This window comes from Cyrtonyx montezumae, unplaced genomic scaffold (assembly GCF_038088225.1).
Source record: "Cyrtonyx montezumae isolate F1298 unplaced genomic scaffold, pur_monq_1.0 scaffold_7, whole genome shotgun sequence".
Taxonomy (NCBI): Eukaryota; Metazoa; Chordata; class Aves; order Galliformes; family Odontophoridae; genus Cyrtonyx; species Cyrtonyx montezumae.
This window is the reverse complement of record NW_027072078.1, coordinates 16576188-16598877: the sequence shown is the minus strand read 5'-3', so window position 1 is coordinate 16598877 and position 22690 is coordinate 16576188. Positions and strand designations below refer to the sequence as shown.

The window sequence follows — 22690 nt, the reverse complement described above, 5'->3', positions numbered from 1 at the left end:
TGAACGTTTCAAGAAAAAGAAAATACCAAAGGTTATCTCAATACAATATAAAAATATATTCATTCTCTGTGAAGTCTGATCCTACAAAACACATAAATCTATTGTTACACACTAATGATAGCTCCCTAAGTTACTCCCTCAACAGTTCCGTCTGAAAAGGAAAGATAAAGGACTAGTGCCACAAAGATCTAAAAGGCAAAAGGCATGCTTATTTGGTTTCTGATTCTTCACAGCTTAAGAACCTTGCAAATTTTTCCTTGAACTATCATCAAAACATGACACAGTTTTCAACTGCAATAACCCTTCAATTTTTCACTCACAAACGCTTTATCAATATTGAAAGAACCATTTACTTTGTTTCACCCAGCCTGTAAGATTTTCTGTGCAGCTTTGATGGGTAGAGGACCATAACCTTACCACTCTCCAAGCATTTATAAAGATTTACTGCAGTGCTTTGATTGCCCGTATTTGTCATTGTCAATGAAAAATATACAACTTGTTTTAAGAAAGTTAGCCTTTGTCCACAGTAGTTTGGCAATCATTTATATTTTATATGAAAAAAAAACTTTTATTATTGCTGTTTTGCTATTTTTTTTACACTTAAAACTTGTAGTTATTCTTTCTGCTCATTTTTACAAAAGCTCTCTTTTCCTCAGCTAAGATTTCAATACAATAGATAGAATGGCCTTCAAGAAAGGAGAAAGTTTTCTTCAGTTTAATAAAAACGGTATTTGCAATTAGATGCTACAGGAGATAGAACACTGTCCCCATCACCACAGCTCCTCTGCAGAAATTACACCTTGATGTTTGTGTTTAAGAAACAAAACCAAGAAACAGAGATGGTGCAGATGTGCTGAGGCTAAAATGCTGACCTATATGTCACCCCACCCTTTCTTACCCAGATCCATGCTTTTTGAGGCTTTCATATTAATTGATTCAGACTGCTTGGCTGGTATCAAAGATCTGAAGTTGATGTGCTGATCTGTTAAATACACTGCTGAATTTATGGTAGGGCTGCAGAAAAAAAGATGATGTTAAAATATTTAGGCACCAGCTCAAAACACAAGTGATCTAACTAAAACATGTACGCTATACATGTGTTTCTTCTTCCCAGTTTGCTTGCAGCCATGCATTTTAAAATCAGTTATTGATCCTCAAGTTTCCTTTGTGAGACTTAGCACCTCCAGTCACTTGCTTTTCATTGCAAATGCATATACAAATGTAAATGTTTAGTGATAATTGCTGCTTTTACACAATTCATATTTTATTAAGCAGAAGAAAGCAGAAACACACAAGTACTTGTTAGAGTGCTTTTATGTGTGTGCGTGCGTGTGTGTGTGTCTGTGTTCATTCTGTTAATTCCATTTTACCACTGCATTTCTAAATAATATGCTGCAGAAAGCTGGGGAAAATATCATTGATGTACCTATTCCAATTCTTCTTCATCTGTTAATCTAAAATTGTTGTAAAAGCACATAGCCACCTAATGCTTTAGCAGAGGCTGAAGACTGGTGGTCTTTCAGAAGGTGTCATAATTATCTGAAGAATATTAACATACTGTGTAGTTGTTTTTTTTTTAATTCTCGAATTTGTGTCAAGGCAGACAAATATCTAAACATTTCAAAATTCCACATAAGTGAAACGGAAAGTAACTTCTTCCTGTGAAGAGTCAAAACACCTCACTCAAAGACACCTGAAAAATTTCCCACCTATTCGCAATAAGATTTTTTTTTTTTACTATATAATCAAAAGCTTCCAAAACCATTGATTTCTGAACTCTTCAATCAAAACAACTTTACAGTGTCAAAAAATTTCCTGCATTTTTGTTGTTGTAGGATATTTGGTTTGCTTGTTTCATCATAATTCATTTTACATGAAATCTGTTTGACTTCCCACAGCAATTCAATTTCAACAGAACTTATGATCCAAGTGGAAAGCCAATAGAACACCGGGGAAAAAAATCAAGGAGGCAGAAAGGGCCTTTAAATATATCATCCTCCTAATACATCATCATCATTGAAAGGAATGTTTTCGCTCCCAGTTTGTTGAAAAATTAGTAATAGATTTTAGAAAACAACTGCAGCTGGAAATTCAATGGAGATTTCCACCGCTCCAGGTAGAGGGTTTTCTGTTTTGTTTTTTGTTTACCATGTCATACCTAGATGCTTGACAAGAAATTACAAAATCACTATAATGAAATTACTGACAGTTAGTGTAAAGAAGAATTTGAGTTATCTTTAAAAACAAACAAAACAAAATGTATTCTCTGATACTATCTGCAACTGGTCATTTAAAGATTGGTTTGTAACTACATCAACATATACAAGGACAGAAGTATAGCTAAGGTTTTGTAGAAAGGTAAGCTCTCCATTTTTCATTAAGATAAAATAGTCACATGACTATCTGAAATGCAAATACTCACAAAATGAGTAAACTGTGCTCAATGCTGAGTTTTCCCACACTGCATGTACAATAGACTGTGATAAGTGTAACCTGTGCTACCTGAGAGAAATCCATGCTCTTAAGTCATGGCATAAGTCAGCATGAACTTCACCACTTTTACACTTTTTTTCTGCACTACTTTCAAATTTCTGTATTTTGCAAAGGAAAATGAAGTTCGTAGCTGACATCAAGCAGATCAGCTTTAAAAAAAGACATTCTTAAAATATCTGATCAATCTTACCCAACTTATTAATAATTGGCAAAACACCCATTGTTAACATTTTTTCCTATACATTTCAATGTTCACACTTACTGAAACAATTTTCAAAGATTTCTCTGGCTGATGTGTGGTGTAAGAAGATCTGGTTTCCTATGAAGTGAATTTGGCTAGGGCTTTTAAAGTTTTAAGTGACTTTAGGCACTGCACCTATGCTTCACCTTTTTTTTTTTTTTTTTTTTTTAATTGGGTTCATGTTTTTGGGATTCTTCTTGTTTTACTGAATACATACTGGGTATGTGACCTGTAGATCTTGAACAGGAGGCACAGTGCAGCTTATGAGCAAAGCACTAAATGCCAGAATAAGATTATGAGTTTATATTAAAGGATCAGGTGACTGTAAAAACAATAGTACACATTTTGCAAAATAATAAGTGATTTTAAAATTAATTAAAATCATGCTATCACAATCATTAATTAGCAATCAGGACTGTAAATATGAAAAATAGATGAACTCCAACCTATGGTTATGCTCCTCATTCAGCAGATCCTCACTAGGATGTGGTGGCAGAGGCGGAGGAGTTTCATTTTCACAATTGCCACAATCAGACACTGGCAACTCTGAAATTAAGAAAAAAAAAAGGGGGAGGGGAGTCTGTGTTAAAAAAAAATAATAAAAAAAAAGCTGCAGAAAGAAGTACATTATACCAGTTCACTGATCAATAACTGGACTGGAAGGCCGCAAGCAATTCTGAAATGACTCACAAATTATTCAAATCCCTAAACTAACTAAACTAGAATTAAAATCATACCAAGCAGAAAATATGCCCCTTGGGATTTCCTGAAGAGCTGATTTTCAGATTTGCATATGCATAATTAAAGACAAATACATGGAAACTTCGTGCTTATAGTGAAGTTGAGTGCAAGAAATTTTTACTTCTACAGCTGCATCCTCACTGATTCGAAGTTCATGCTTTAATTTCCTTTGACAGGGAGCATTTACCATACTTTCTGTACAGCAGAGAGCTCTTCTCAACAAAGAATTCAGGAGAAGAAAAAATTCTGTTATGCCATGGCAAGAGAAGAAAGCGGTCTTTCTGAATTACAATCTTCATTTTCCTGCTATTAAGGCAATTTCTTCTTTACCTCCACAGAAGACATTCTGTTCACACCAGAAAATTACTTCCAACCAAGAAAAACATGAACTACTCAATTAAACCACTCAGTGGTTTGCTAAGCAACAACACTTACATACATGCAGTATTTAATATGAGTGCTGTGCCCACTGCAGGCCAGTTCATTATTGTCCTGTAAATTCAAGCCTTTCAATGTAAAAGTTTGATCTTACAAGAAGTCTCTACATTTTTCAATGCACAATACACCTTCAACTACCTAAAATCTCACTAGAAAGAAGGATATTTAATAATCCTTGGTTTTCAATGGAAGATAATGATTTAGCAAATACCTACTTAACAAATTTTCATGTGACCAGCTTTCTTGCATTGAATATGCTACTGTTTTTTGCACAATCCTGTCTGAAATTTCTAGTCTAACTTGAGAGAAAAATGGTTTAAAGGGAGGGGATTAAGCCAGACTGCTAGAGAACATAACTGTTATGCAAGCACAATGAATTAGTTCCCTAAAATTAAACCAAACCAACAAAACCATGCTATTAGCTCAAGGATCTTATAAACTGTGAGCCTCATACTGGCTGGAGAGCCTGCCAAAGATTAGAAAAACAAGGAATAGTTCCAATTCTTTCCCAGAAGAAGAGAGATCTTCCTCAGAGTAAAAGGAATGTGGGTAGATGAGGAAAAGTTCTAACAAGACATTAAAAAAACCAATGGATTGTCAGTCTGACACAGAAAGCAGATAAGCTACCCAACATATCTGTGCCCTGACTTTCTGCATTAAGATTACATTCTTTCAGGTCTTTAAGGACAGAATGTGTCAGGATTAAATGGAGAGTTCATACAGTAAAAAAAAATAATTGAAAAATGAAACTTGTATTGTTCAGTGTAATTAAATGATCTGAAAGATGAAGTGAATCAGAAGATTTTACTCGTGTAAAATTATTCAGAGTTGCCAAAAATAAACTGACTACGAAGCTCTGCAGAAAGCATTGCAGTATAGCAAACAAATAGGAAATAAAACATAGATGAAATTCCATGCAAAGTGATCCACACAGGAGTAAAGGAAAACTCTTGACATGTACACAAAGACTATTTCATCAGCGACTGGCACTCAGGAACAATAATATAGAAGTGGGCTGGATCTTTCTTTGAAAATATGCTTAGGGAATTCAAAAAGTAAAGAGACATTCAGAGTCATAAGAAAAGTCCAAACACTCCACCTCATTCTCCAAGTTAATGGTGTGTCTCATTTTTAAGTAGCGTGTAAGGCTTTCATTCTCCCCATTTGAAAGGAGATGTAGTATATATAATTCAGAAACACACTGATAAGGTGGTAAGGATAGTTGGATATGAAGTGGGATTATTTCATCTAGAATAGCAAGCAATAAAAAGGGAGATAAAAGGAGTCTATGAAATCATAAAAACTATGCACAAGGTGAAAAGGAAGCTCTCACTGTCTCACATGCAGTAACAAGAAGGTACTCAGTGTAATTTTGGAGTAGCACATCTAGCAAAATCACACAGCAGTAGTTTTTCCTGTGAAATGAACTCATGGATCTAATTGCCACAATGATATCGTGGAAATGAAGTTTAAAAGAGAGAGAGAGAAAGAGAAATGCATGAAGAAACAAGAAGGTATCAAAAGCATGATGTTCTAGACTGAACTTCTGATTCAGGAAGTTCCAGAACAATCAACTACTCAAAGCAGAAAACATGTGTGATGATACCATAGCCTACCTACCCCTGTTGTCTTAATCTTTTCTCTGAGCAGCCTCCAGTGACCATAGTTGGGGTTGGTACTGATTGTATTGCTTTATTAACTTTGATTCACAGTAATTGGATGTCGCATATGCTGTTTAAGTGATTGGTTCACTGGCATTTTTCTTGCAGTAGATAAGAAGCAGAAAAACATTCAACTTCCTGGAAGAATCAGCAGTGACCATAGGGAACCACAGATTCCAACAAAATTAAAGCAGTATCAAATGAGAAAAGATCTTAGCAGGTACCAAGTGACTGGAACAGCTAAACCACTAACAAAATGCACTAATTTTTCAGATATTAAGCAGTTTAGGAAATATATTACTTTTTGAGCAACACGAGAATATATCAAAGAATTGTAGGGGTTGGAAGGGACCTCTAGAGATCATCTAGACCAACATCCCTGCCAAAGCAGCTCCCTAGACCAGGTTGCACAGGTGTCCAGGCAGGTCTTGAACATCTCCAAGAGAAGAAGATTCCACAATCTCTCTGGGAAGCCTGTTCTAGTGTTCTGTCACCCTCACTGTGAAGAAGTTCCCACGCAAATTTGTGCAGAACTTCCTATTCTTCAGTTTGTGACCATTTCCCATTGTTCTATCCACACACTGCAGAGAAGGAATATGTTTGAAATACGTTTAAGGAACATATTTCTCAATACTACCTCATAAGAGTCAGCTTATGAAAGTTGGAAGCTCAGGATTTATTTCTGCAGATCTGTCAACTGTTTGAAGATGAGGAGATGAAAATATTATGCAGTGCTGCAGTTCAGTATTTAGCTGCTCTCCCCACACACACTCGGTCACGGCATAGTTTTGGTTCTTGTATGAAACTGCTAGACCATGTAAAGGCAGTGTTAAACAAGGCCCATCACCAATCCCAGCTCCAAACAAGGTAGGTTACAACATTCCATAGCACGAAAATCATTATAAATATTTAAATAATGAATATGTAGATCTCTCAAAAAGTAATGCATTCTATTTGTTTCTGTGTAAACCACAACAAAGAGCACAACAACACTACATGATAGAGTAAATTCTAAAATACAAACCACTATTTTTCAACATAGTCTGAATGACTAGCCATGCACTTTCACCACCATTGAACAAGAGTCCACATGCTGTGGGAATGTGCAAGCCTCCACTGCCATACCAGCAAAATCTGCCTCTGATACCACGGGCCAGCATAATAACAAAGGAGTCCATATTTTCAGAGTATCCCTGAGATCTGAGTTAGTTTGTAAGATACATGTAATGTTTACATGCCAAAGTTAAATGTTATTTATGAAACATAAATTTTTAGTTTTTCTATCTTGGCATTATCACAGGTCTGAAAACACAGATGCTTGTACAACCACAGACTCAGCCGTCAATGGTAGCAGAGGTATTTCATGATTATTCTGGTACTTAAGCAGAGAGATGATGGCATTTCCCTTATAACAGCATATAATAAAGAGTGATAAGAAATATGTAAGAATCTCTAATGAAACACATTCCAGTAATCTTTCAGCACCAGAAATGTAAAGCTGCTGGCACTGAAGTATTGTTTCTCAAAGAGGTTTTTCTAAAAAAAGCCACTGAATCTGTGCAACAGCTTGGCAGCGAAAGAAGTGAGGACCTGAAGGCAGCAAGTATTATTCATGCAAAAAACAGAACAAACACTTGCAATTCAATATTGGATCAGTACTCCCTCCCTCTTTATTTAAATATCCACAGGCAAGAAAAAAATGTAACATTTCGGCTATAACCACTTTTCCCTAGATGCTAGTTTTTCTTGCTCATGTATAATAAAAGGCTTTTAAAACAGACAACAGTATTAGCAAGCCAAGCTTCAGTGTATTTCTGCTGAGCTTTTAGAAGAGTTTTATTGGTAGAAGCAGTGAATGATACTAGAAATAACTTATTGGAAAACATTAATTGAGAAAGTGACATTTTATTAAGCCTAATACAGCTCATATCATTAAATTGTTGCATTATATCCAGAGTTACATTAAAAATCTCTTCTACTTTTCATTACTATTTGCGTGTGATATTGTACCAGGTGGACACTCACATCCAAGATCTGGATGGTATGCCAAAACAGTGTACAACAGGACACTGTTCCTGCCTGTCATATGAAGTCTACCCTGTCTGTGACTCATTTCTATAACAGAAACACAGCCTAAAGTTCATAATGGAGTTAAATGATATTGGGCATAACTGCAGTACTCTGCCTTTATATTTGTCTTCAGGATCTTTTATAAGAAACAACATACATAACATTTTTGAACCAGTAACTGGAAGCAAGTAACGGCCTGATATGGAAAGCAGAAAAATTAGACGTCCAGTAATTAAAACTATGGCTCCAAAATCAGAGAACTATTTCTATAATATGCAGAATGACTGTAGAACGGAAGTCTCCTTCACCATGAAAACTTCAGATAGAATCCTACTTCAGACACGCTTCCAGCTGAAAGAGCCTGTGTGGTTTTTCATCAAAACCACATAAAATTTCTGTCATATGCCAAATGTTATGTAGAAATCTCAATAAAATGATATTTCTAGTAGGTTCCCAGCAGTGCTGCAAGAACCTTTGTCATTTGCTGTCCTTTTGGAAGACCCAGCCACGCCAAGCCTTCCGTGATGATAGCCCTCAGCCACACAGCAGAGCATCCTTGCTCTGTCCCACATCCACTCTCTTCTGAGGCCATCAATTTTTTTCTCTTTTTTTCCTTTTAAGAATGTTAAAAAGCTTTTTCTCTACCTTTGAAATTCACTTACATTCTACTCAGGAAAATACAATAATAAATCAAATCTACTGACCATTTTGTTTATTACTTCTTTCTTAAAAAAGAAATATTAACTGAACACTGAAAACAAAGCTGAACTCTGAGTGCTCAGTGTTCCACCATCCATGCATCTTCCTTTTTTGTTCACACAAAATATGAAACTGTGCAAAATTTTCTGTGTTTTTAATTGCTTGACAGGCTAAGGTCTGATGCTGTAAGTACCACAAACTGAAAAAAAAGACCTATTAAAAACATACATAAAGAATTTCACTAATTGTTCTTAAAATTCTTCAGAAAAGTAGTTCCCTACAACTTTGGGCAAATCAATGACCATAAGCCCTTAGACATAATAATAGACATTATAAGCCCATAAACCCTCTTGTTTGCTACAATACCTTCATACCTTACATTACAGTTTAACTAAAACAATGTCTAGTGAAAACACTCTTTTATGAATGTGATACAAACTACTCATTCTGATTTTCTCATCACAGTTGGACAATCTTCATTTAAAAGATCAACTCTTTCACAATTTTTTTTTTAAAGTTCATTTATGTGACAGGTTATTTGTTGCCATTTACCTGCAACAGTGGCACCAAAGCAGTTGGTTATTCATTTTTAAAGAAAGGCTTTAAAGGTCATTACTATTCTGTAAATCTTTGGCAATAGCTAAATCACCAGGGCAGGCTAGCTCTAAAGATGACCCTTTTCTCTGACTACAGAATCAGCAAGAATGCCAACAACAGAAGCACAACGTAGATCTAAACCAAAAGATCTGATATTATACAATGCTTGAGTGTAAATCTGCTGTCTTTTGCCTGGAGTCATAATTTCAAAACACCGATGTGAACACAAAATGATTCACCTCTGGATTACCTGGGAATTTCTCTTGAGCTGTAGTTACAGTCTGGTTTAGTTTAAAAATGCACCCCAACAGTCACTGTAGCGATATACAAAATCACTTTTTTGCAGACCACCATTGTTCCACAGTTGTTTAGTGGTAAATATCAGGCATAATTTAACTACAAAGAAATCTATTTTCCCCTACTGTAAAGCATTTAAGCATGAAACATGAAGCAAATGCTTGGTTTGAAGAACAAGAATATGTTTAGAAGCTCCAAGATCACCTCAAATACTTAAATTTTTCAAACAATTATTATCTCACAGAGTCAGGTAAAGATTAGACAGATAGTACAGAAAGCCATTGGAAATGAAAGATAACACAAAAATATGCAGTCTTTAAAGCTCCTGCTGGCATGTTTGCGTATGCTCATACATGTGAATCTTATTAATACAATTTTTTATAAATAAGTTCATTACTGTTAAGTTAAGGGGTTTAAAGGTTCTAACCTTTGACTTTTTTTTTTTTAACTTTTAAGCTTAAAATAAGCAAGCATACTTTATGAATATTACACTTCCAAATAAATTCATTTAATTGATAATAACATGGGACATAAATCTAACCATTCAATAAAAAAAAATCTTTGAACTCATTAAAGTTATATAGAAAATAAACATTTTGACAACATATATTTTGCACTCATCATTTGTTTTTTAACCAACCTTACGTGTTGGGGCAGTGAGCTAGAAACTGTTACTTAAACTGGAATTTGTGCCAGGAATCTAATTCACAACTTCTGAGTCAGCTCTCCCAGCCTCTCTGTATCTTCATGCCTCAAAGTAACATAGTATGCACTTACTCTAATTAAATGCTTTTCTAGTGGCTCTGGGTTTCAAGGGGGGAAAAAAAGAAAAAAAAAAAAAAAAGAAAGAGAAAAAGACTTTATATTACTGCACAGAAATATATCTAAGACTACCTTGTATTCTTTCCTGAGGGCCACAGTTTACAAATTGCTGAAGAACAGCACCGTTGCGTCGGGAAATAGCTGCAAAGTTATGACTCCCATCAAATGCAGATTTTTGATAGACTCCCTGGTCCAAGCGTTCCTAAGGAAAAAAACAACCACATATCATATTAAAAAAAAAAAAGTTCAACAGTGCAGAACCACAGTCATCACTATGGACAGTGCAGAAACAGTGTAATGTAATGTGATCACTGCGCGTCGCTTACTCTCAAATGTGAATTGCAAAATACATCTTCAAAATGACTGTTGTTGCTGATCATGAAATAAGACAGTATCTAGGCACTAACAATCATTGAGTGATGCACAAAAAATGAGGAGTGTTTTCTTTATGACCCACAACTGGCTTCATTCAAATTCTCCATCTGGGAGGGCAGCTTGTGACATTGTCAACACAAGAACACAGGCAATGCCAATGGTATTTTTCTGCCAGCCAGCTGGTATCCTTCTCTCAGAGACTGAGTACATATGTTCTGATGATCACACACTAGAGCAGTTTTGCAAGTAAGGAGTTACACCAAACTCCCAGGCGCAGGTCTTCTGGCTAGCAGCTAAACAAACTCCTGTCACACCTCTAGTCAGCTTTTCTTTTTGAGACACTCCCCACCCCCATGCCATATCTCCTAATTTATTCTCCTGAGCAGTTGTTCAAAAGAAAAAAAAGTCACAGTTTCTAAAACTGGGACAGACTCAGAAAGATGTTTCTGTACTCGTTATTCAGGGAAAACAGAAAACTCACATAGAAGAATATTATGGATAGTTTTCAGAACGACCTTTATAGTTTCTGTTGCTTTGTAGGGACATCCAGTTGGCTTCTATTTTTGAACTGCACGTTCGTTATGCCAGTAAATGTTACACTAAGTATATAATTCCTTAAGCTACATAGTTATACCTACAAAAGAAGTGCATGCATCTAACTCCTATCATTTATCTTTACTACCATACAAGATGACCACTGCACTGACAAGTGAAAGCCAGCAAAGCAGCAAACTAGCACATGAGAAGGGAGTGTGTGTTAAAACACTTGTAATTTGTCTTTCAAGCTCTTGGATAACTTTTTTTTTTTTTTTTTTTAATTGGCAAAACGTGAACCTCAGCACAGAACGCAGAACAATGCTGAGATGATTGTGGTGAAAATACGGCTACAAATCTAGTCTCAGTGCAGAGGCAGCACATGCAATGTTTTCCCCTCCTTGGTGCATTGGGAGCCCTTTTGAAAAGGTTATTTTAGGCCCTTGTACAGAAACACACCCAAACACAGCTTACTAACAATTACGGTTCATTTTCTTACTGGTAATTCTTTATTTTATGTAAGATTCCTCATTTTGCAAAGCCCACACTACTTTCTCACACGTACTGCTAGCTAAATAAAGCTTTGCAACAGTCAAGATGTACCCAGTAGGGTAGAGAGCCTTAAATCAACACAACGAATCTGCTTTCCCAGCTCCTTGATAAATGACACAATCAATATCCAACATCTGATCAGTAACCAGCCTATTTAGAGTATTCAGCTTATAAAACATAGCTGTCATGGAAGACCTCCATTAGTGTCCTGACCAATAAAAACAGTAATGCATTTCTAAAAGCATTCTGCTTCTACCAAGCTGGGATGCACTACATCGGAAGCTGTTTTGGTGAAAGAAAAGAATAGGCAACAACCCATTTCTGCTATGGTCTCCAGACTCAAATGGAATTACAATTGAACCTAAAGACTAGCCTATAAAAATTAATTTCTGTCTAAAATGAATTTGATTCAATCAAGACCTCATCATGCATCCTTCATAGGGCATGAGTCAAGATGATTTACTTTTTTCATATATCTGGATAATACAGAGAACTATAAACTTATCTATAACAAGCAGCCTCATTTTTTGTAGGTCAATACGATGTTTGTTTGGAAGTGTGTTGCAGTTTTTCACCTTGTTAGATTTTTTCTTTTTTGCAAAAATTTGACTATTGCTAAATGAAGGAGACTTGGAAGAGTGTGCTGTACCGGAAGATGAGCTATCTTACATCACAAGAATGCATAATAAATGAAACATGCATTTGTACATACAACTATATACAAAATGCTGTGTCACAACAAAAAGAAAAGTAAAAAATGTGTTTTCCTATAAAATATTCCAGAATTACAGATGAATACTTTTCATATTTTCCTAAAAAGATTGAGAGAGACTTCTATGCAAAGCATTCTCCCATCAAAGCACATAATGTTCAGCAAGTAGTATTCTTCTAAATACAATTCTCAATCAGTGATGGCAGTAAATTAAATACATCTCTTATCAGGAAAATGCTAAGAGTTAATTATGCTAAAAGGCTCTTGGAATTCCCCCTCTACATTTTATACGAATACACTTAAAAATGGGATTGTTCTCAACATCTGAAAATGTTTCAGAAACATTTACCTAGCAAACAGCTTAAAATCACCTCCTGGAATTCTGTAGTGGAATTTCATACTACAAATCAATTAGTATATATTTTTATTTTAAGGAACAGATGTCAAAAATCTATTAAAATGTTTATTCATGGATTAAAACTAAAACGTGGATGAGCAGTGAGGGCAGACAGTATACACATACATACATATATTCATTAATTCATGTATAAAAGAAAGATGGAGAAAGAGCATGTGTATGTGCACACGTGACAAAGAAAAAGGACAATTAAAAACACAAAAATATGGAGTAAATGAAAGTAATAACAGAAATGAAAAAGTAAAATTCAAGTCACATTAAGGACATCAATCATGATAACAAATAAAAACAGAAGAATTCAAACAATCTGTATCTCAACTAATGCCCCTGAGGAAGTAACAGTCAAAACTACATCAGCACGTTAATTCTCACTCATCCATCTTAGGATCACATTTACTTTTGTTCTAAAACTTATCAGAACAGCAAACTGTCCTGGTCAAATGAAGAGGAAACTTTTAGCCTAGCCTCAATAGGAACAGCAAGATGTCAACCAGAAGCACTGCGTGCCCCCAGGAGGTCAGGAATTCATTCTGCCATGATAAGTATCTGCAGCCATGAATTTGGTCATCATCTCCTCTACATAAAAATATTGAAACTAGAAAGCCATTCATCTGATAAACACATTCACTGCTTCACCTCTGTTTGTGTCTCCAGTCTCCGAAGAATTACTAGCTGGATCCTCCCACGAATGTTCCCCTCCATGGACATGGAGCGCCTCAGTGTCTCCATAGCCTCATGATTTGATTTGCCCAAAAGTGACTCGCCATTTACTGCAACAAGTTGATCATTTACTCGCAAACGACCATCCTACAGTAAATAAATAAATAAAAGGCATTAGGCAGAGGTGTCAGTGTAGGGAACGATACTGCACAGTACCACAACCTTAAAAAGAAAAACCTTTGTGTTCATTAACTGACCCATTTCTTGTTCTGTGTACTATATTTTGTGAATAGTTCATAAGATAATCAACACAGAAGTACATGCATATGCTGCTGCTTTTCTTGTACATGCAAATTATTTTGCAACAACACCCCCTTGCCCCCCCCCCCCCCAAAAAAAAAGAAAACAGGAAAAGGAGTTTTTGGTTAATTAAAAGGATCCACATCATGGCTGTTAGTGTCTGTAGCACAATTGTAAAGGAGTGCTACCATGTATTTTAAATGCATTATTTGTTACTAGGGCATAGTAGGGAAAAAATACTTCCAAAATTTTCTGTCTTACAGTCCCACTAGTCACAATTACCATGTTGCCATATGGGGTAGTGTTGTCAGTTCAGAACAGTCATTAAGAATAAAGCATTCATATTTTAATTAGCACTGTTCATGTATTTAACATCCAAATCTGCTGCCAGTGACAGAATTGCAGTTGAGACATACCAAGTAAGTAGCCTATGCTTTGAAGAAAGTTGTTCTGTTTCATTACCAGGGTTAGCTGACATTTGTGAGTGTAATAGAATTGTGGACACTGCTATCCTGTGATTCAGGAGTCCTAGTTGTATTGTTGGCACAATCTTCAGATTTATTTCTTTTCATAAAAGCACGTGCTGTAACTTTTCTCTTTAACAAGAAAATAAGGAATATTACATCTAGAGACAAGTTTCTTTTAAAGCTTGTGAACATCACAATTATCAGGTTGGCATCAGACCTCAAAGGAAGGGAAAGACTAAAGAGATCCAATAAAGAAGGGCAGTGAAGAAAAATATCATATTGGTTAAAATGAATCTGATTCAACCATAGATACATTATATACTCTGCATAAGACACTCATCTGAATTGCATTTGAGTAATCTAAAATATATATACTTGTCAATTTTTATTTTTTCTACCATTAAGATGTTCAATTAACTATTATGCTATTGCTGCCAAGTTTCAGGCATTTGTGCTGAAGTGACTTACAGTAGTTGCAAAGAAACTTGCTTATGTGATATTTTTTTGGAACTTGCTACCATTAACATTACCACAGCAGAGCATGAATAGAAAGAGGTATCACAGAGATGAAGAACAACAGCACAAACTAGCATCAAAAATAAACCAGGAAAAAAAAAAGACGGAAAGAAAACTGGAAGATGAAATGAAGGAGAATGAAAAGCTTTTATGGGAAGAGTGTGGGAATGAAGAATAGGAAACAGCAATACCATTTAGAAAGGATTCAGAAAAATCTCCCACCTCTCTGTTGAACGTTTCATGCCAATATAAATTTACATGCATCCAAAAGCAATAGGTTAACCCCACCTTTTCTCTACATTCCAAATGATGCCATCACATATGCTAAAGCTTAGGGAGAGAAGAGTTAACACTGAACAGCAAGTTTTATTACTTGCACATGTTGCAATTCCTTTGTGTTCTATCAAAATTTGCTGAAATGAATGGAGTCACTCATGGCAACAGGAGTTGGAGGAAAGGAGACTTTAGTTTTGTTGAGTTTCTTTAAGACAGTAAACTTTACAGGTCCTAGTGTCCTTCTGCTAAGATCCCATGGGCTCCTGGATTACTTTTCTTCCTTTCCATGGATGAGCACTCAAATCTAAATATATGTTAAAGATTCTTACTAAGCTATATACAAATGCATGTCACAACTACATTTGTTGACTACGCAACTTTACAGAACACAATGCATATTTTCAGATGAACCACCATGGACTAAGAAACCCCTAAATGGCCTGTTTGTTTTTTTAAATATCTCATGATACATTTGTATGAGACCTCATATTTATTTCTTTACATTTTAATCATGTCAGTTCTTAAATAAATTTTGATGTATCTTGCTGCTTCCCATTCCAAATATGCTCCACTTCAATGCAAAATTCAACTTGTATGATCAAAGAAAAGGAACATAAATGCTTAATAAATGTTGATCAACCATACTTGTAAAGTCAACTGTACAAGGAAGGTCCAGAAGTCAGTTGAACAATGTTTCCACATACACACAGGTAGAAGGTATTTCATAGAGAAGCTTTCTTGCTGTTTAAAGACTAAAAAACCCAGTGCTTAAACAGGTTTTCAAGCAGGTTTTCACACTGCTGGTGTAATGGTCTGGTTTAGAAGACTGAACTACAAGACAATCTGTTTGGCTCAAAACAAACTAAATGTTGTTTTAACACATTTTTTTCTTTCATCTCTGCAAGGTAGGTTTCTTTGCAGCTTCTGAGTAGAAAAATATTTGTCATCTCAGCAAAACAGTTTTCAAATGCCACCTCTGAAACTGCAACTGAGCTACTCTAATAAAGGGTGAAGTTACTGTTTCCTAGATTATTCAATATGTGGAGTTTTTGCGTAGAGACTCACAGTAAAGGGTAAAATGTAGTAACACATGGCTACTATATTCAGAGACAAGACTTTCATGTTTTTGCAGTACAGCACAGAGACATAAAGCCAGATTCCTTGTGAAGTTATGTATTTAATCAAAACTCACCTAGTTATTTCCCTTAGTACATCAATGACACTTATCTCAGATGACTTCCCAAACCTTTGTAGCCCTCCTTGGAATAAGCCAATTCACCATCCACTGCACACAACAAGCAACATTTACTGCAACAGAACTCAGAAGCCCCTATAAAGTTCAAGCTATACCATGTTTGGTTTGAACAAACGGGCATAAAGTATTTCATTGTTTCTAATAATGGTTATGCTGCATTACAGCTGCAGCAGACACAAGTACCTGATAATCACAAATTCACTTGCCAAGGTGTCTCAAGATGAACAAGGCTGAAATTTCCATAAGTTGTGGGGAAAGATGACTTATTCAAACTCAGTCAAATATTTCCTCACATAAAAGGCTCTGCATACTTACAAATATCAAGTAGCCACTTTCTTACAGTGAAAGTAAAACAGACACTTCAAAAATTATAGGAACTTAGGAAGAGACCCAACAAATCAATCAGCAAAAGTAAAGTGTTTTAATCCTTCAGGATACTGTATTAAAAGCTTGACTAAGCCTAATTAGGAATTTCTTGATTTCTTACTTTATTGGGCTTCGCAGTCACAGCAGCAAACAGCCACTGGAGCATACTGCAGCACCCATGACTCAAAAAGCTCTTTTTTTTTTAATATTTTTAACGTAGCACACACACACACACACACACAAAACCCCAAACAAACAAACAAAAAAACCCTATGACTTCAGTTTTTCCCTGACATTCTTCATTAATCCTTTTACTAAGCTTTCCAACACTACTAATACATCAGAGATAGATTCATGTAACAACATTTCAAAACAACAACAAAACCACACACTAAAATAATGGTGGCCGTTCTTCAGAATTTCTGTTCAATCTGATAAAAGTAACCATTAAGAACTGACTACATCTTACAAATAACTCTTCATTATAAAAAAGCACTCTAGAGAAAGATATTTAATGCACTGGAAAAACTTTATACAGCATTACAGGGACTGAACATTTACTTCAGCTATGAAGCAAATGTGTTCATCATTTCCATATTACATCTTTCAAGAACAAGTTGGCAGCATGGGCAAAACTGCTCCCTCCCCATCACCACTACCATTGTATTAGCATCTAACAATATCACAAAAATCAAAAATCAGAACACCTTTTAAGCTTTAAATGCAGATAATAAGAAATAGCGAGAGAATTCTCATCACAGTAAGCATTATGATTTCCCCATGTTATACTTTCCAAAAAAACTTCATACACTGAAAAGCAAATGCACATGCCTAAATCCATAATACTTCATTTCAGAGACAATTACAGTGAATAGCATGGGAAAATGCTCTGGACAACCACCAGCTGGAAAGAAAGGCTTTATATTTAAAAGCGTGTTATACAAGAAAGCTTTTCAAATAAGGACAGTAAGGACATATTTAAATATTTATACACAAATGTATGCACATTTTTTAACTTGATACATAAATTGTATTAATTGTTAATACCCACAGATTTTGTTTTGCACTACATAAAGGTCCTTAGACAAGAGAAAGACAGCTGTTTTCTGTGCATGTGCAACAGAAAGATATAGCCTAAACGACTGCTCTCCCCAAGTACTTGTATAAAACACACAGGAGATTCTTCAAGCAGAGCCTCAGCTATTCTCTCATTTGCCTTGGAGCCCACAGTCATCTATCAATACACAATTGCAGTTGGTGAAAAGTATGAAGGAGGATAGACATGAAGTCACAGAACCACAGCTTATTGTCAGACAAAATAACATTCCAGGCATGGAGTCTAATGGTGCCAGCTGCACACTTACCTAGCTATGGGCAAGGAAGCCCTGCTTTATTAGTCTGCAAGACCTCTCAAAGCCAAAATAAAATGCTCTGGACTAATGGTAGGGAAAACAGAGTGTTGTAAACAGAAGGAACTTGAAAAAGTTAGCTTATGCATTTCTGACATAGCAACATTGGCCAGAAGGTATGCCCACTGATGCATATATGTTGAATTCTAACCCTCACAGAATTGCCAGTTTTTTTGTTTGTTTTTGTAAATTCTTTTTTTTTAATTGTTTTATGGGTCTACCTGTATTACTTTGGGAAGACCAAAAGCAGTGCAGATTCACTGATAACTTCTCTGTCCACAGGTCAAGCAGCACAGCAAACTTTCTTACTTCTTTCTGTGGGCTATGGGGAGTGTGGGAGACAGCCTCTCCCCCCAGCCACGTGCCTTCCATCTTCCTCCCCAGCCATTTCTCCAGTGTCTGAATTCCCCACAACGTCTGCTTTGACTGATAAGTTTCCCCAGAGGAGTGAGTGGCAAAAAGTTGCTCATTCACAGAATATTTACCAAGACAGATTTGGGGATGAACCATACAACTGCCAGAATTCTAATGTAATTGCAGCATGATCTGTTTACTCCATACCTTAAAAGCAGCACCTCCGTGGATAACAGATTTGATGAAAATCCCAAGATCAGCTCCAGTCTCCCGAGATTTGTTGCCTTTTAAGCTCACACCAAGTCCAGCAGAGCCAGAATCGTTCAGAGGAATCTCAAAGGTCAGCTGCTCTGTGGTTTCTGGAGAAAGAACACTGCAGTTTGGCTCTCCTTTCTGATGGAAAAAAATGAGGATGAAAAAATGGGTGAAAATATGGCACCAGCTGTATGTATAGGCTCATGTAAAAAATACTTCTCTTTTCTGGAAAGTAGCTTGAAGAAACAGTGTTACAACCAACAGTGTATTTAGTAGACATTTGGTCATGTGATACAGCTTAAAATATGCTCTATTTAACAATAGGTATAAATATGTCTAAGGAGAAGGTAAACTAGCTTAGTTTCACATGACCTAAAACTGATGTTGCAGCAGAATATAAAACATTTATTTTAAACACTGCTGCATTAAAAATTTAAGCCACAAAACTCTGTCTTTATATGCAGCACACAAATTGTAATGAAGAATTGTACTGTTAAATTCCATTCCCCTTTGAAAATTGAATTACATCCTTAAAAAATTATCCCTCCCTTAAGCCTGTCTACAGAGAGAAGCTGGTGTAGAAAAAGCAAGGGTGAGAATAAAAAATGCAGCAACTTATTCTGCACTAATTCCCTTTGTGCATGCATTTATTCCACACAGAGGTTTTTCTGCCCCTCTGGTAAAGGTTGATATAAAGATTTTACCTATTTTTTTTTTTCTTTTCTTTTGAGTTGCATATAGCTGGTTGCTTTTGTTGCATTGTTGTTGTTTTTTTTTAATTTTTAAAGCAAGTTACAATCAATACAAGTACACAAGACTAAAGAAGAAACAAATTATAATCTGAAATATTTGTACAGGCACTTCACAGAAACAAAACTGGAGAAAAGAGATTTACGATGGTGTAAAGTGTTGAGAGAAGATGCTATCTGTAAGTGTAAATGACCTTATTACATCAAATTTTATTCCATACATTCTCCTCCACATTAAAAAAATAAATAAATTTAAAAAGGCAATACACAAACATAAGTTGAAAAAGATCACTGAGGCCTGTTTTCAAAGGGCTTCTATTAAGTTATCACATAGAGGCCACAGGCAAGCATTAGCTAGACCAATCCTTCTTTCACCTAACAAGAAAGAATACCTTCTAGACTGTAGTCCATACACTATGAACGCAACTGCCAATAAAGGTGCCAGCAGTACAGAGGCTTTCTCAGCATCCAAAGCAGTTCCACACATTTTTCATTTATTAAAAGTAGAAACTAAAATCTTAAAGCAACAACAATGAATAGAAACAGAAACCACTAAGTATACTTGCATTCATTTCAGATGCACTTTCAGTGATGAGAAGCAGTCACTGGTTAGACAGAAACTGCAAGACCCAGGGAGTGAGGACTACAAACCTCAATTCCAATACACATCACACTCAAATACTTCCCGGAATGTAGCTACATGTTATTAAGTCAATATAAGTTGTCCATCTGCAAAACGTAAAAATGACACAGCACTGACACTGATGGCTGTTTTGGTGCCAGCACTCATCTCTAGTACCTGTGCTACACTTCTGTGCTTTTACTCCTCAGAACAGGACAATTCCTTTTATTACAATTACTTTTATTTCACATTTTGAACACAATCTCCAAAAACCTATGAGTTCATACTTTGTTTGTGTGGACAATGCTGAACGACAATTTGGAGGTACTCCTGCTCTTTCTTTAAAATAATCGGTGCAATGAAAGAAAAAAGAAAAAATCTAATAAGCATTTTTGCATTTAACCTTCATGTGGTTTTGGAAGGAAAATTTTAGTGCCCTACCTTGTTTTCCAAAATGCACATATGCTTGTCAGAACTCTTAGGCCAGAGCTACTGAATCGGCACATCCTGCCTGGATGTGAATGGAGGAAACCCTCCTTGGATCTTCCCAAGGTCCCAGACATGGTATCTCTGGCCCATCAGGACAGTCCATTATGCATTATTCTCCTGTTTCCCTAGACAAGCAGGTCTTATGTGTTGCTTTCCTCAGCACAAAGACCACATGCAGAGCCAGAAACTGAGCAGTGAGGATATTCCTGACAGGGACTGCGACCCTGACAGAGCCCAGGAAACCTGATTCTGTGTGAAGGACTGCAGCCCAAGCAGAAGATCCAGGCTGGAGCAGAGTAAAAGTGCGAGGAGTCACAGAACTGTAGGGGTTGGAAGGGACCTCCAGAGATCATCAAGTGCAAACCCCCTGCCAAAGCAGCTCCCTAGTCCGGGTTGCACAGGTAGATGACCGGTGAGTCTTGAACGTCTTCAGAGAAGGAGACTCCGCCACCTCTCTGGGCAGCATGTGCTGCTGTCACCTTCGCTGTGAAGAAGTTCCCACGCACATTTGTGTGGAACTTCCTATGCATCAGTTTGTGGAAGGAATTGCATTGGGAACAATCAGTGGGGTGTGAGTCACCAAAGACGAGTTTTCTTTCTCAGCAGCTCCAAGTTTCTCACTCTTCTCAAATGTTCTGACATGGAAGCCTCCACAGGCTGCCTGTTGGACATATCTCCTTCTGCGCCTGCTCTGTGCCCCTCCACACCTCACCTTCTGCATCTTCCTCTGTGCCGCCTCCTCTGCCTCTGTCCCACTCACCTCCTCAGAGCTACAGAATGGCCCCTGTGGACCCTCTGGCCATCACACTCTGGTGCTGCTGTTCCAAGGGAGATGCTGGAAGGGATCCCTAGGCATGATCCTACCACCAAAATCCTGCTGACACTGTCCTATACATCCCAGACCCCTCTGCTGAATTTTGTTTAACTGTACTATCAAGTATTTTTTACTCATGAGCAATGCTGAGTAACATGTCAATGACTGCACAGGGATGGTAACAGTAAAGGAGACACAGATCTAGAAATCAGTGAGTAAACTCTGTCTTGATTCACTTCGAATTTTCATTCCTTACTCATTCTCTGTCATATGACAGCAAGTGTCTGGGTATTCAGCCTGTGATACCTCAAGACTCTTTGGTACAAATCCAGGATAGAAAAACCTTTCTTCTTTGTGGGAAAATGCGGATGGAAAGAGAAAGAAGGAAGAGAGAAGGGGGAAAACAAATAAGATGAACAGGATCAAAAATTTAATTTCGTCATTTACTCCCTAAATAGTTTCAAATTATTACCCTGAGAATCTTCACTTGCTCTTGAAAAGACTGCCTTTTTAACAGTGTCCAAAAAGCTCCATCCCTCCTTAAGTTAACAGCTCATCACTTAACTGCTTTGTTCGGGCAGCTGATTTCATGAGTGATAGCCTCTGTTCCTACATTATGCAAATATGAATTTTAAATGCTGCTAGTGACTCACAGAGCTGAATTCCCACTGCCTCTGTTTCACTGACGTTGCTAAAACATTATCCCAAGACATCAATACTTTACAATAGAGCAACCTCCATCAGCTGAGTTATGGTCTGATAAAGTACATTCTTTCCAATGAACTAAGACTCAAATTCTATTAGAAACATTTCTTACCTCAAAATCATCCTAAAATTTGAATTCACTCAGAGAACGAACGAAGTAAACAACACAAATACGCTTCTGGACCAAGAAAAAGCTTTTTACAGTTGAATGCCATAAATTAGTCATTCAACAATCACATAATGTATCTGCCATCACAACTTTTTCATACCTCAGCACTTCAGGAATTACATGATAATTTATCACTGACATTATACCTCACTTCTGTGTTTTGTTTAACTCGAATATGTAACTAAGTAGTACCATGCAGCTGCTGACTCCCTGCCCCTAAACTGGATGGGAGAAGAGAATTAGAAGGGCAAAAGTTGGAAAACTTGAAGGTAAAGACAATTTCATAAGTTTGAACAAGAACTCAGAGAAAAAAAAAAACAACAAAAAAACCAACACCGCATCATAACAAAGCTCAGAAGAAAAAAAAGGATCGCAAAACACGATTGCTCACCAGTATCCAAACAATGCCCAGCCTGTTCCTGAGCAAAAGCAGCCCTAGCAAACTCCCCTTTTCCTTTTTCCTCCCCTTTTTATTGATTAGTACTGTGTTACACAGCATGGAATATCCCTTTAGTCAGTTGGAGTCAGCTGTCTTGGCTGCGTCACATCTCATATTCTTGTGCATCCTGAGTCTGCTTGATGCTGGGGCAGCTTGAAAAGCAGAAATGGACCTGACTGTGTAAGCACTGCTCAA

The 22690-nt window shown here is 36.7% G+C and overlaps 1 protein-coding gene across 1 annotated transcript in view; it reads right to left on the bottom strand.

The window, feature by feature from the left end:
- The window catches only part of PARD3B (par-3 family cell polarity regulator beta), a 359707-nt gene that overhangs the window by 172498 nt on the left and 164519 nt on the right, over positions 1 to 22690 (bottom strand). Inside the window, exons 11-15 of the mRNA XM_065750387.1 lie at positions 18461 to 18646; positions 13287 to 13457; positions 10132 to 10261; positions 3181 to 3280; positions 899 to 1014 (exon numbers count right to left, since the gene is read on the bottom strand). Of these exons, the coding sequence (XP_065606459.1) occupies positions 899 to 1014; positions 3181 to 3280; positions 10132 to 10261; positions 13287 to 13457; positions 18461 to 18646 (703 nt within the window). The remainder of the gene's footprint in view (positions 1 to 898; positions 1015 to 3180; positions 3281 to 10131; positions 10262 to 13286; positions 13458 to 18460; positions 18647 to 22690) is intronic.